Source organism: Apteryx mantelli, chromosome 1 (genome assembly GCF_036417845.1).
Source record: "Apteryx mantelli isolate bAptMan1 chromosome 1, bAptMan1.hap1, whole genome shotgun sequence".
In the NCBI taxonomy this organism is placed as follows: domain Eukaryota; kingdom Metazoa; phylum Chordata; class Aves; order Apterygiformes; family Apterygidae; genus Apteryx; species Apteryx mantelli.
The window spans coordinates 66,782,812-66,797,572 of NC_089978.1; the positions used below are offsets into that span (position 1 = coordinate 66,782,812).

Consider the following 14,761-nt stretch of genomic DNA (forward strand, 5'->3'; position numbering starts at 1 on the left):
CTGATAAAAGCTTTGAAACAGTCTAACAATATCATTACCCTTGCTAATACTTATGCGATACTAACTAACTCCAAACGTTTAAAAACCTCAGATCTTTTCAGCATTTGCAAAGCATATCCTAATTAAAATAGCTCAGCACTATTTATTAACAGAATCTGAAAATTTATAACATAGACCTGAGGTGGTCTTGTCAGCCTTACCATTTTATTTTTATTTTTTTGTTAACTTTATCAGCTGGTCTCACAGAACAGAAACAGAAAAGTTCTCACTATTTTGATAGTAAGATATTTTAAAACTATGCTCCTGTGCCATTAGTAGTTACATGCAGAAAGACACTACTACGTCTGGTAGAACTCATTCCACACTTAGCAATTTAGGTTATTAATCTAATAACTCAACCCTTTACCCACCAGAAGTATAACTGAGTCTCCTAGCTTCATTACTCTTACAGTTTTATTGCTCACATGTATTTGAAATTGAAAGACAAACTGAAATGCAGGAAAGTCCATGCATGCCTAAGAAAAAAAATTCTTTACTATGAGGGTGACTGAGCAATGTACCAGGTTGCCAAGAGAGGTTGTGGAGTCTCCATCCTTGGAGATATTCAAAACCTGACTGGCCATGGTCTTGGGCAGCCTGATCTAGGTCACCCTGCTTGGGCACAGGGGTTGGACTAGACGATCTCCCGAGGTCCCTTCCAACCCCAGCTATTCTGTGATTCTGCTGACTCCATCTTTTATATACTATGGAAGATTCATGGTGTAACTTAAAAATGGAATTTTAGATGACCTCTGCTGTAAGTACAGGTATTGTCTCAAAAAGCACCTGTAAAAAGGCAGTTTGTCTCAGATTTCTTGTAAAATAACTATTTGAAGTATAAAAAATTATACATCTCAGCTCTTGGCTGAAGTACTCTGTTAAAAAGTTTATCTTTTGCAACATTATCAGTAAAACAAGCTAGCTAGCAAACCCACGTAACATTCATACTTGCTTCATTGGTCTTATATATTTAATTAGAGTGTAATGCTTAGCTTCCATTATGCCTGACAATGGATATACACCTTGAAATTTGTCCCTCTATTAGCCTGTGCCTGAACACACACACCAATCAACTTACAAGTAGAAGTGCTGTTTAAAATAAGGCAGTAAGTTTTCTTTGAATTTGAAATACACTGTCTTCCAAGGTATTTTTAGGTGAAGGGATGTGAAAAGCAAGTGAATGAAAATTGAATGTACACATTTTTAAAAAACCCTGCCTTACAAACAGAATATATCTTGTCATGCTAGAAATATGTACCTAAAATTGTAATATCTGAGCAAATGCATGCAAACTTAGTTGTTACCCAAAGAAGAAAATCCTTTGGGAACTGCTTTATAGCCAAGTACTTAAGATGAGAGTGCTTATTATTATAAATAACTACAAGGTCCTTTTAAAAAAGCGTATGCAGCAAGCTCTGCAGAATACAAAGGAAAAAAAGCCAACGCTACAAAAAATTTAGATTATTTTCTTGTGTTAGTATGATAGCAATGGCACATGCACTTCTGGGCACTACATCAAGAAATTAAAACTTCTAAGAACAGGGCATGGATGCAGTTGTTTGAGTGCAAGCAAATGGTTACATGTGTGCTAGAAACAGCATGCTTCAGTTGAAATTCAGCGCTCATCAATCACCTTCTTTGTCTCCAGAAGGTACTTAGGAGTTTTGCTGGTCTGGCCAACAATTTGCAAAATCACTGGTCAATCCAGGCAGCTCAGCTGGAATGTTACTCTCAATTTGCATAAACTCCAGTAATCTTACATACAGATGGTGTACCTCATATATTGTAAAGTCTATTTAAAATAATGACTTTTCTGTAGCCTGTAGCATTTTGCCTTAAAATGTTCAAAGGACAGTTTAACTTCAAAGGAAATTGGGCAGCCAAAATTTTTAAACTAGTTTTGGAGTTCAAGGCTGATACACACAGAACATCCAGTATGCATTTCTATGATTCAATCAAGGACAACTTGTTGGGCTGTTCACAATTTCTTCCACATTCTGATAAAAGATTACTGAGAAAGATTAAGGAGAAATGTGATTTCAAAACTATTAAAGACTTGTTCAAATTGCCAGTGAAAGTATCATGTCTAAACAAAATATTCAGATACAATGTAATATGGTTCTTTATTTTTTTAAATCCAATTTGTAAAGGACCCTTTGTAAACAAAGCAAGAACAAAAAAAAAATCAACACAATTCAGAGGGCTTATCTCATTTACCATTTTCTTCCCCACTCTTCACTTATCATACCACAAAGCAGTAGCTTATATTATTAGTGCTCATATAGTGCACTTACATGAAGTTTGTGTATTAAGCTTTAAATACAATGTATTTTCCGTGAGCATAGCCCAAAGACTACACAGCATTACATTTTCAAAGCATATGTTTAAAAAAAAGGACAATAAATGTATATCTAAGACAGTCAAACTCAAATATTTTGACTTGGCAAATTCTATAACAAGTAACAGTAATTTAAAACTGCGTACAAAGCAGAACAATGCGAACATGCCTCCAGTCTGTGAGCTATGGTAAAATATCAAGCATACATATAAAGAAGAGAAGCAAAATAAAAATGCCACAAATTCAGAACTAACCTGAGGCACACCCAATTGCAATTGAACAAGGCAACCCACCTTCCCACTCTATAACGCAAAGAGCCCAGCAACAACAATAAGCACTTCTACGCTACAGAAAGTGAAACATTAACTTTTTCAAATTTTGTCCTTGCATTTTTAAACAACTTGTTCAAAAAAACTTAAAAGGTGAACATCTAATTATACTGAACAAATGTACAAATTAGAAAGTCAGAGAAGCTCCATAAGATTGCCACTTTTCAAACCTTGCATAGTGATAGCTGGCATTGATATTGCTACCATAGCTTCAGCAGAAGATATGAAAAAGGAAAATCTTAACTTCAAAGGGATGCACATGTGTAACATACAACTCATTTTCTTCACAAAACTCAGTTAATTGTTTTAATAAAAGGGAAAACAGTTCTAAAAAGGGAAAGATAGTGTTCACAAGCTTAGAAATAAAAAAATACAAAACCAGAACATTCCATAATAAAAAAATGAAAATAATAAAACATTCCATCATAACAGCACCTATTTTATCACTAAATAAGCCCCGTACATGCAACAAACTACAACTATCGTATAAGGCTGTCAAATTAAAGGTTTACTTCTTATATAAACAAAGTGTAAAAATAGCAATAAGTTGCAATCTTAAATTTAATGCTATGTGGGGATTTTGTCCCCCCAGATTCATTTGGTAGCAATTTCAATATGCATTTGACATAAAGGCCATTGATCTAGGAACCATGATACAAATACATTGTGCCTAAGACAGTATTATCATATTTCTGTTCAACTTTAACAGAATTGGAATGCTCAACAACACTACTAAGTTCAGGGATGCTCTCAGCAGTATCCCCAAAACCGTGATAGTGTCCATAGTGCAAAGTATCTCCAAGGTCTTCCACCCATGAGGGTCGGTTAGATACACAGCTACTTGGGCTTCCATTCAGATGCAGAGATCCACACATATCAGTGGAACTATTCATGGCTTTTTCTGGTTCCTCAGTGCCATTACTGGTATGAATTCGATGCCTACTGGGAGAGGTTATTCCAGGAATTATTCCATTAGGTGTTAATGTTAGACATTCTTCATGCCTGGTATCCATTCCACTGAGCTGTTGTGCGGTGGTGAAGTCCAAATGTCCATTGATGGCACATCCGTTTGTCAGTGCATTCAATATGGAGCTACTGCTATTCATATCTGCATTAAGAAATACACCTGTCACCAAAAATTAAGAATCAATCGAAATACATCAAAATGTCTCCACTATACTCCACTTATTTTAAAAACGCTTCCATACACATCTTTGAAAATAAATCTACCCTTTCTTTATTCATAACAATACAGGTAGTTCAAGGTAATGAAATCTGACCAGTAAGCTTGAAGCATAGATTCTAATGTTGAAAATGTAACTACCTATCTGCATTCAGTGTGTAAATATACCTATATTAATCTTTCCAAAGACAATGTAACTTTTCAGAATGTATTTTATTTAACTGCATGAAGTAAGTGTAGGGTAGTAGACAACATTCTGGACATTTTGAAAAGTGGAATAAAAGACATCTTTCCATCTTAACTGTAATGCCCACTTGGGATGAAAGATTATACATATAGAGGAACTTAGTATCTGTGAGAAGATGAAGGGCTGTTTTTTTATTTCAGTCATAACTAAATTGTGGCTCTTTTCTCCTCTCTCGTGGTAACTCTCAGAGTACAGTACACACTGAAACAGGCCGAATAAACAAATGTTTATATTGGGGTGCTATATAAAATATGTTCCAAATTTCCTTTATTCAGAAAGTATTTAAATTTATCTAACAGTCTGCTAGATAAGATATTAAGCAGAAAAAAACAGGTTTATATTTAATGATAAGTTTATAATAACATCTGTACAATCCACATGCCAAATGCCATATACAATAGCAACAGCAGAGTGCACAGAAGACTTAAAAAGATTAGTAGCAGGAAATAAGATGCTAGAAATGTGCATGCGAAAAACAGTGACAACTGTTTTAAAGCAATTTCTCTTTTGAATTTAGTAATTATTACAATATTTTTATTTTCATAAACAGATTTCATCAGTATGTCTGAAAGGTATGTTTTTGCAGTGGTATTCAAAGTACTAGCACAAAAAATGGATGATAGATTCTGCCTTAAAAATATCTACTAGTAGAGGACATCTAAAATTTACGTCTATATTGGTAAATATTAGTAAGGCAAACCTAGAAACTACAGACCTATATGGTGATGTTTAGGTTTTACATTGTGTTATTATTCCTGGATATATGCACATATGTTTATGTATACATAAAAGCATAAACCTATGTGCAAAATAGGATTGTATTTACTGTTTTATTTCCAATTCAAGCCAGTGAATAAGTCTGCTGGTAACGTGCCACATTTATAAAACTCTGGGTTCCTGTTTAAGTGACACATAATGAGTACCGCTGTTTGACAAGGAGGAATCAAAAGTTCTGGTTTTCTATTAGTCCTTTGCACGGATTTAATCTGAGATACAGATTATGATACTGATACTTCACATACAGTAATATGCTATGCCAAAAATGTATCAGTTTTGAAATTCTATGGATGTACTTACTGGAGTTTTCTGTTTCATCCCTACATTAAAGTAACCACATCAATTCAACTCACTAACCACAGATTCTTATTGAAGGTGGAAAAAAACCCAAACCCATCAAGACATCAACCCTATTATTTCAGTGATGAAAATGTATAGAAAGAATTTCATAAAGTGTTTATTAACTGAAAAGTGCAAAATTTTAACTGTTTAAAAATAAGTTCTTATTAGGCTGGCTTTGCCAAACCAATTTTAATAAAAATGGCACTACTGTTAGTTAATATGCAAAAGTAGGTAATGAATAGCTCTAGTGATAATTACAGAATGTTATTATTTGTTAAAAATTAGCACCTACAGTAATAGAATACATTTATGAAAGACAATCATTTTTCCATAAACACTTAATAATTATCACTGGAAAATATCATAATCTACTTTTAAAGCACTGAATATATATATATATATGTGTATATATATTTATTCCTAATATATTAAAATATCTATTCATTATCATTCCCTTTGGTGAATCTGATCTGTGGTACAAAGCATAAACATTTTTATCACAGAACAAATTAAAGTAAGAAATTCACTTCAAAATGTAATAATGCACTATCATAGTAACTCCATGCCTTTACCTACCAAGGGCATGGAGAAGCTGACCCAAAACAGTTTTCAGCAAAACTCTATACACACCCTTGGGTTACCAAAAGCATCTTGATTGAGCAACCCTTAAAAAACTTAAAGCATTAATATTCACTAATACTACTAACAGTATGACTGTTTCATGAAGATCAGTACAAAATTCAAACACTACTTTTCAAGGTACTTTAGTTCCAAATACCAATTTTAAGACCTGCAATATCCAGTCTTTTATTTGCATAAAACAAAACCAGAAGTTGTTCATAGCAGGATCCTGCACTTATATTGTTGTGTCTGAACAAAGTTTGAACACGTGTATGTCTAGACTACTCATTACAGCATTTGTTGAACTAATCTGAATATAGTTTAGTTGTAACATACATTATTTGCAAAGCTATATAAGCACTAGGATATGTTTCCCTATTAAATCTTCTTACTAGCAATTAAATCTATTTAATGGAAATGAAATCAATCACTGAAATTATTCCTGAATTTCCTTTAACCTGAAATGATAGCAACTAAAAACAAGGCACAACGTAATACAAGCCTCAGGTTAAAAGGGAAACAGCCATAGTGGATTTCTGTTCATCTGAGAACTACTAATAAGCCTTCTCCTTTACTGTTACAATATGTTGAATGAAACAGCTAATTTTAGATAACTACTAAACCCCAAATAATGGGTGTTACAGCAATACAATAGTTTTCAAGACTCTAGACAACAATGTGCAAAAATAAAGGATTAAGTTTTATGCTTAAATTAAAAATAAAATGCATATTGATTCTTGCAACAACAAGGAGTTTGCATTGCAGAAACAGTATATATTTCAATTTCTTTTGGTCCAACAGAACTACTCTCCTGTTGTTTGTTGTCTTCAACCATTTGAATGTTGTTGTAGTTAACAGGAAACTGTCCACTCCCACCTGATACAACAGCAAACTCTCTATCAACGTGCATATTGTCAGCATCATCCTCAACTCCTCCATTCATCATTGGTATTAAGCCATCAAAGCTATAAGCTGGTAAAAAAAAAAAAGTTTACATTTAGTCATTGATGCACATTTGGAAACTCTGCCAAACAAAGTTAGGTACTTCTGTTACTATAACAAAAGCTTTTTACAAAGAAATATAGATTTTTCAGTTCTGAAAGCTTCAAATATGCCTATATTTGAGATTCTGAATGGGGGAATAAGTAAAGATAAATAGGTGCATATTCATCTTTTATCCCCCAAGGTGGAGAAAAATTACCAATTTATCTGTCAGACTTTGCACCTGTCTATCGAGCAATTATTAGTCTGATGTACTGTGAGAATGAATAAAGAGTAATTTAAATTATTCAATGTAGGCTTTACAGCTAGTACACCTGATAAATAAAAGCAGTTTCTATCTCAGAAAACATCTACTCTGTCAGTCCAGACTGCTTCCTCTTTCACTCCAGGTTCCTGTTCCCAGTACTGCACTCCATTCATACTAGACTGCTCCAGGGACCTCCTCAAGATAGATCTCTCCTCAGATAAAAACTGATGAGTGGTTATGCTGCTGTGGGAACTGCTTTAATAAGCAAGATGGACTTGGCTTCACTAGCTCTCATACCTTCCATCCAAGGCACTCCTCCAGTACCATCCCAGCAGATCCTGCATTGTCTCACACTGATTTTGACACACCTTTCTACACACTTCACATACTCTTAGCATCATGCTATGAAGATCTATTTTGCTAGACTGCAAGACAGTGCTCTCATTAGCTGGGGCACAACAGAAATAAACTACTTGTTTTTAAAGAACCTTAAGCAATTACTAAAGTGTTTCAGGGCCAAAGAAATTACATAGGGCTTAAAGGAGACCATGGCCCTCATATCAGGGGGCTTCAAACTACCTTCAGCTAGGACAGGAAAGGCGGTTTTTCTAGCTGCCAACAGGTATATGGAAGTGTAAGGGTACACTTGGGCAATGCACCCCCATCCCCACCCCACCAAGAACACCTAAAAGTGGCCCTGTTGGGCCCATGATTACTGGTATGGTCACCTGTTGCACATAGCAAGTAAGCATTGTGTGTAGCATGTACAGAACACTGCAAAACGTTTGGTGCCAAGGGCCATGAACTAGATATTAAGACTAGGATGCCACATACACACGTGTGCGATCAGTCCATTCTGTAGCAGGCTAACAGTGATTCTGCCTGGTGTGCATTGTCATTATACGTGACCATGTACACCACCCTCTGTCAACCAGCCGAGGAAGCAAGGATAAATTTCTGGACTACTTGATTTCACAAGAAATGGACAAGAAATCCAGCCAATGCTTGCACATCAAAAGTAGAAAATATTTGGTACGCATTTTGAATGTTGCCTTGTAACAGTAGTGGCTACTGATTTTAATTGTGCTTCAGTTCAGCTTCACCCTCTGGAGCTCAGTTTTATGTTATATCGGAAGAGAATAACTAGTTTGTATCACAGTATATCCTGCATTGATGTTACGTAATTTTGAGGCAGTTTTTTTTAATACTATGCACCTATATAAGAGCAGATACATGTGTATACACATAAACAAAATTACATGCAAGCAATCCCTTGTTTAGCCATTCCAGGACAAAAGGTGAAGCACAGCTTAAGTATTTCTCTTACTCCAACTCTATTGCTTCCAGTCTTATTGTGAGGGGCTTATACTGTGCCTAGTCACAATATGTGGGTTTTTTTCAAAGCAGCAATTGTTCTGATTTGGGGTAAGGCCATTGAAATCCTACCCTTCCCAGCAAATACTGGTTACCAGCACTCTCTCCATGTTTATCTCCTGAATCTGCTGTGTAACTAGTCTTTAGAGGACAATATACCAGTGTGTTTTTAAAAAGAACATTATCACAAAATAGGGCATATTTTTTAAAAAGGCTGGGTAAGGACAAACATGTACTGATGACTTCTCATAACTCACCTTTGTTGTTTACAAAGCATCTCAAGAATAGTGATTTATTCTCTCGCTAGCAGACTTTTTGCACGGACATGACAGATATTACTGATGCTGATGCCTTTGAGGGCAGACACAGATCAGAAACTCTAGCTTAAACAGTTTGGAAGAATCTCTTAATAACTGTAAAAACCTTCAAGCAAAGACAACAAGGCCTTTAGCTTTGTTTACAAAGGTCTTAGCTACCAGTAAAAAGCTCAGAATTTACCTACTCTGGTTAGATATCCTGTCCTTTGGCATCTCCATAATTGCTTAGGAGACCTCATTCACTTAAACATACTGTCTATTATTTGTTTGCTCCATCTAACTTTTCAAGGCTGTGACTTTATGCTGAAAAGTAATACAGAAACTAGGGCTATTTCATGGCAATATGTATCCTAAAAATAGCTAGCCCAGTAGCACACCTACAGATTTTGGGGAAATGCTATCTATTAACTAGTTTGGAAATTAAGAGATTACTGGTCATGAACTCAGAAGGAACAGCTCCCCAGAACAGCAGATATGTATCTTTGACTTCAAGCAGTGTCTCCTGGTAACAATATAAATTGCATGTATTGAAGATATCCTTCCTTGGCTCTGTTATGAGCAGCCATAGACTGCATATGGTTTCTTATTTTATCCAACTACTTAAGTGCTTTATTCCTGAAAAGCAGTCTTACACTTAATTGTATAGGAACTCTTCTCCATCATGAAATTATTTATGGTCTAGACCAATTACATAAGGTGGCAAATCCTGCTTAGGATCAGCTATGGATTTCAATATTATGACCTCTGATGCTGGGATAGGTGAAATGGTAGCTGGAGTCCGGATAATAAATACTAAAGGAAATACTACTGAGTGTCAACACTGATGTGATTTATGTTGTCCATGTCATATTTGCCAACACCATTTCACTCTATTTCCACTCTTGTATCTGGAACAAAGCACTGGTTGAACTCATTTTATTTGGCTCATTGAAAGTCACTTCTGAACAAGAAGTGACCTGTTAGAACAGCAAATACTCTGACTGAAGAAAGAGTCTTCAATGAAGATCTGCGAAGTCCCCTTCCTGATGCTGGAGTCAGGATCAAGAAATGAGAGGCCTGAGCACAGAATGCTGGATTCCTTTCAGTAAGAATTTACTGGGATGGGCCCCAGAAAGGGAGCACAGAATATTATTCTCTCTCATACTATTCAAGGTGTTCACAAGATTTGAAAAGGATTTCTTTACATAGTCACCAAAAAGTATCTGTGAGGTTGCACTATCTCATTATTGCCAGGAAAGGAAGAAATAATATCCTCAATACGTTAAGGCTGAACAGGAATCCTTAAGGTTCATTTTAGTCTGATATTGTCCTATAATCCTTTTAGGAGTGCTAATGATCTTGGAAACTTAAGGTACGTTAACGTCACAGACATGATCCTTCTTGACTGAGAAAACTTTGAGCCAAGTTTCCTTCACGCATCTCAACTAGCAAACAGTTTTTGAAGTGGGAGTTAATCATGACATGGCAAATTTCCAAGAGAACATCCGGGCATCTTTGTGAATTCATGTAACATTATTTGGGTACCCCAAAGACAAAACTGAGGAAGGAGTAGAAGCCAATTCCAGCTCCTACCCTTCAGAACATTATCCTTGGCATCATGTAATTTCAACACTCTCTGGACCTAGAAATTTGGGAACACACCAAGATGATGACAGGGAGAATCAGGATCTTGTGCACACGTATACACTTCAAAGGATGAAATAACAGTAATCTACTTGTTTTATTAATATGCAATTTAGATATGTAAGCAAGTTTGTCAATAATACTCAACATCCACTCTGAACTGCTTTAAAATTTTTATTTTCCTTTCTCAGCAACAGTATCACCCTTCCCCTTTTACCTCTGGGGTCTCACCTTCAGTTCTAGCCTTCTTTACTCCAGCAGACTCCATATCTTCAAAGGATCTCTTTCGACTTGTCCCACCACTGAACGGATTGGGACCTGCATTCTGATGAACCCCATTTAAGGTGCCATTGCTATAGAAACGATTCAGGTGACAGTTCTGGAGGTTCAAGAGAAACTGGGCACATTCTTGGAAGCCCTGGGTATGTGCAAGGTCTGCTGCTGTCAGGCCACTGGCATTTCTCAAGCTGTACAATACAAAGAAACTGAATTACACTCATTCATCAACCTAGCTTGGCTGCTGCTGCTGCTCTTACTGACTAACTATCTGTTGGTGATGAGAGAAAACATACACTTAGCAAATTTCCATTAAGAAATTAGTTATCAATCTTAGTTTTATAACTAACTTAACTTTTTGCACATATATCTGGCTTCTAAGCAAAATTTGGGAGACAATACACTTTCAAATAAAATCAATATACTATGTGCCTTTAAAAAAAGCATCTTCCTATTTAAACTTCTCAAAATGCTTTATTCTAAAATAGTCTGAAGTATCTGATCTTTACACAAACTTCAGACTAATTTAAGCCTTGAATTTTACCATCTTCTGCAGTTTATTTTGCAATCTATTTCTTTATCTTGAGTAAAAGATTAAATACTCAAAACAAACTTAACATGACTTGGCAATTGTCCATGGCATTCTGGTTTCTAAGGTAACAACAACATCACTGTTCTTCCTAACAATAAAATATATACATATATAGAAAAAGATAGATAGATAAAGATGCTATTTTTAATTATGCTTTGCTTATACTTTTTTCTGGTTTGTTTCTCATTTCAAAGTGTGTGACATCATAAATGTTGAGACTTGCTTTGTTATTTGACCCAAGACTTTTCCATCTAAGAGAGAAATGGCACTGGATTTTGAATACTTTAATGTATCAAAGAGATTAAGAATTAAATCAGGTAGGACATTTAGAGTTGTAGAGATTTATTTTTAAAGAGTGCTATATCAAAAACATTTACACAACCATACAGTATGTCTGTGCTTAGAAATACAAACACTATAACTTCATAAGAAAGTGCATAAAAGAACAGAGACAAGAGGGCTAGAAATGACAAAACTAGATTGTGAAGCCAAAGATGCCAGTAAATCAGGTTTTCTAAGTTTTTTTTTTCCCCTTTCCAGACAGATCTAACTAGTCAGAAAATTGGATTTTTGTTTCTTGGCTTCAGTAGTTTAGACAAGCACATTACTTAAAAATCCAGAAACAGACCTGCTAACAGAGTAAGAGTTTGGAAGATTAATAGACCGGACTCTACTGTTGAAACTCACATGAAGCGCAGAACAAACTGCTCACTCCAGCTCACATGGAGAAAACAAAGAACAAAGACTATCCTCGCTTCCTAGAATACTGCAATTTCATTGCTATAAAAATAAAAGAGCCTAAAAAGATCTTTATAATAAATTTACTGTTACAGCAAAACTAATTCTATAAATGGGTACAGCTGGATTACAAAAAATTTGGAAGGATAAGTGGAGATGCTACAGAAAATTCATTAACTAGGGAAGATCAGTATAATTTAATTCCATACTAGGATATTCTAAGTCATCACCTACTTGGACTATTAGTGAAAATCCAGAGAACAGCAGAAACTGGTCCAAAAAGTAAGAGCTAAAAAAACAAAAAAACAAAAAACCCACAAACAAAGAAACAAAAAAAACCCACTGAAGAAACTAGATTTATTCAGTCAAAAGAATACCTCTACCTTGAGGTTTCACTTCTTTTCAAATACTTAAAAAGTATCTGCAAAGAGACTAAACTCTTCTGTGTGTCTGGAGCAGACAGTATATGAAGTAATGGAATTAACTAAAGCAAAGGATATTTTAAGTTAGACATTAGGAGAAAGTTTCAGAGTATAAGGTTAGTTAAGATTGCTGAATCTCCAGAGGTTTTTCTTTTCTCTTTTTTAAGAACAGATTGTAATTCCACAAATTTTGCAAACATAGTCAATCCTTTCTGGTGCTGAACTAGATACCATGCTGAAGTCCCTTCTAACCACTATTCAATGCTCTTTCAGTAGTTCTAGTTTACTTTTTTTAGAATACAGACATTAAACAATGCAACAGGAAACTTAAATAGAAATTTCAACATATTCTTCTTGAACAAAGAATAGCTCAGTTTTCTCAAATCTGTTTTCACTTTGCTAGTCTCAAAAGAATGGCAACAGAAATCTGAACAAGAGCAAATGAAAGTTATGCAAAAGTTAAAAAAAAAGCACAATACGGTGTTGAGTGACTCCCTAATTTAAGCAATCATCAAGCAATAAATAATACTATTACTCAGCAAATGTTATTGAACATGAACATTATCTCTGCTTTGAAGAGTAGACTGCAAGACAGACTACAGTTATGTTACCATTTCCCCAAAGGAATGCTGAAATGAGTTGCTGGAGGCATTTAGAGATGTACAAATTAAGATGTCAGTGTGCAATACTACAAAGACAAATTCTGGGAAGGGAAAGTTATTTTCCCAGCAATAACAAAAATAAGCTTTAAGTTAATGTTTGTCAGATATTAAAATGCAATGAAGCTTTAAAAAAAAAAAAAAAAGATATTTTTATATCTCTGCCCATCCCTCCCTTTCTGAACAGCTTATCCTTAGCAAGCAGACAAACACTCCCTTCCAGAGGAGTATTTTAAGAGAAGTACTGCAGAGGTTCTCAAGGGGCTCAAGCATATTGGATGTAACATTCTTGATTCTGAGAGATTAGAAAGACATCTCTCAAAAATCTGAGTCTGAATTTAACTTATCAGTTCCAAGGGAATTTCCTGTGTCAGGAAGTTAATAATGGAGAAGAAAAGAGAAAAATACAAAATTAAACAGAACAAAAAGGGATTAAAAGACCTAGATGAATAGAGATGGTCAACTACTACTAAATGGAATACAACTGTTAAGTTCTGTCTGCTTTCTCTCAATATGAATACTAATCAGAGTATCTTTTCACTATCCAGCTGTCTTCTATGAATTTAATTGAAGCTTTGGTTGTTCTGGGACTTCAGTCCTTTCAAATTTCAGTGAAACTGGCTTGCATTCCAGCATTACTGGGAAGGAGAAAAGGAGAGGTGGGTAAAGATAACACAATCTCGTGAGTCTCACTTCCCTAGAAAAAATAGGCTAGAAAAATTTGAAGAGACCTATTTAATTTAGCTGCTTTTTTCTAGCCTTCTCTAGGAGGAAAATCTGCCACGGAAACAGAAAATGGCAGCAAGAACCAGCAATACTACACTACCTCATCATAACAAAAGGCAAGTAATCCAAGAAAAAAAACCCCTGCAAACTCAATTAGCCACATTCATGAAAGGAAAAACAAAAACAAAAAACCCCCACAGAAACAAAAAAACCCTCTAGCACATACTACACAATCTTACCAGATTGGCATAGATTTTTTGATATAAACTCATCAAAAAAATTTCCAAAATATGTTATTAGATAAAGGAGAAATATTACCATCACTCTGAGGATTCTGAGTGAATAAATAGAAAGATACTCTTATACAGTCCTGAATTGGAGTACCTGAATGAGCTAAAAAGCTAGGATATTTATTACACCTTTCTTTAAAAGCACTGATCTGGACTTCGAGTGGTAAGTTTGAGACTACCCTTTTACAGCAGCAGTTACAAGGGACTGGGAACACATCTATTATTAAATCCTTTCAGAATCTGCAATGTGTGGTCTACCTCAAATGCTGCCAGTATTTGAGAGTAAAGTAGCCAGCTCAGCTTAGTCCCTGAGCTAAGAATACAAAAGCCATTGCTGTAACAGACTTATAGGACCGAGATTAGAAACAGTTCACTGCACTGGATTCCTCTCAGTCTCATGTGTAGTCAAATCTCCTATAAGCAATCTCGCCGTATGCCAGTCCTTGATTACGAATCACAACTATGTAAACTGACTATCAAGCAAGAAGAAGGAGCAGTAATCGAAGATTCATGTGGCTATTAGGTAGATTATACAATATGACATGGACTACAAAGTTAAAAGAAATCAACGAGCAGGAAATTCAAAGAGTTAATCAGTATAAATAAATTTTCAACTACT

The 14,761-nt window shown here is 35.2% G+C and overlaps 1 protein-coding gene across 1 annotated transcript in view; it reads right to left on the bottom strand.

The window, feature by feature from the left end:
* Nucleotides 1–2,137: 2,137 nt before the first annotated feature.
* The window catches only part of ANKRD10 (ankyrin repeat domain 10), a 38,255-nt gene continuing 25,631 nt past the window's right edge, over nt 2,138–14,761 (bottom strand). The window contains 3 exon segments of the mRNA XM_067294007.1: nt 2,138–3,832; nt 6,753–6,848; nt 10,671–10,906. Of these exon segments, the coding sequence (XP_067150108.1) occupies nt 3,348–3,832; nt 6,753–6,848; nt 10,671–10,906 (817 nt within the window). The 3' untranslated portion in view covers nt 2,138–3,347.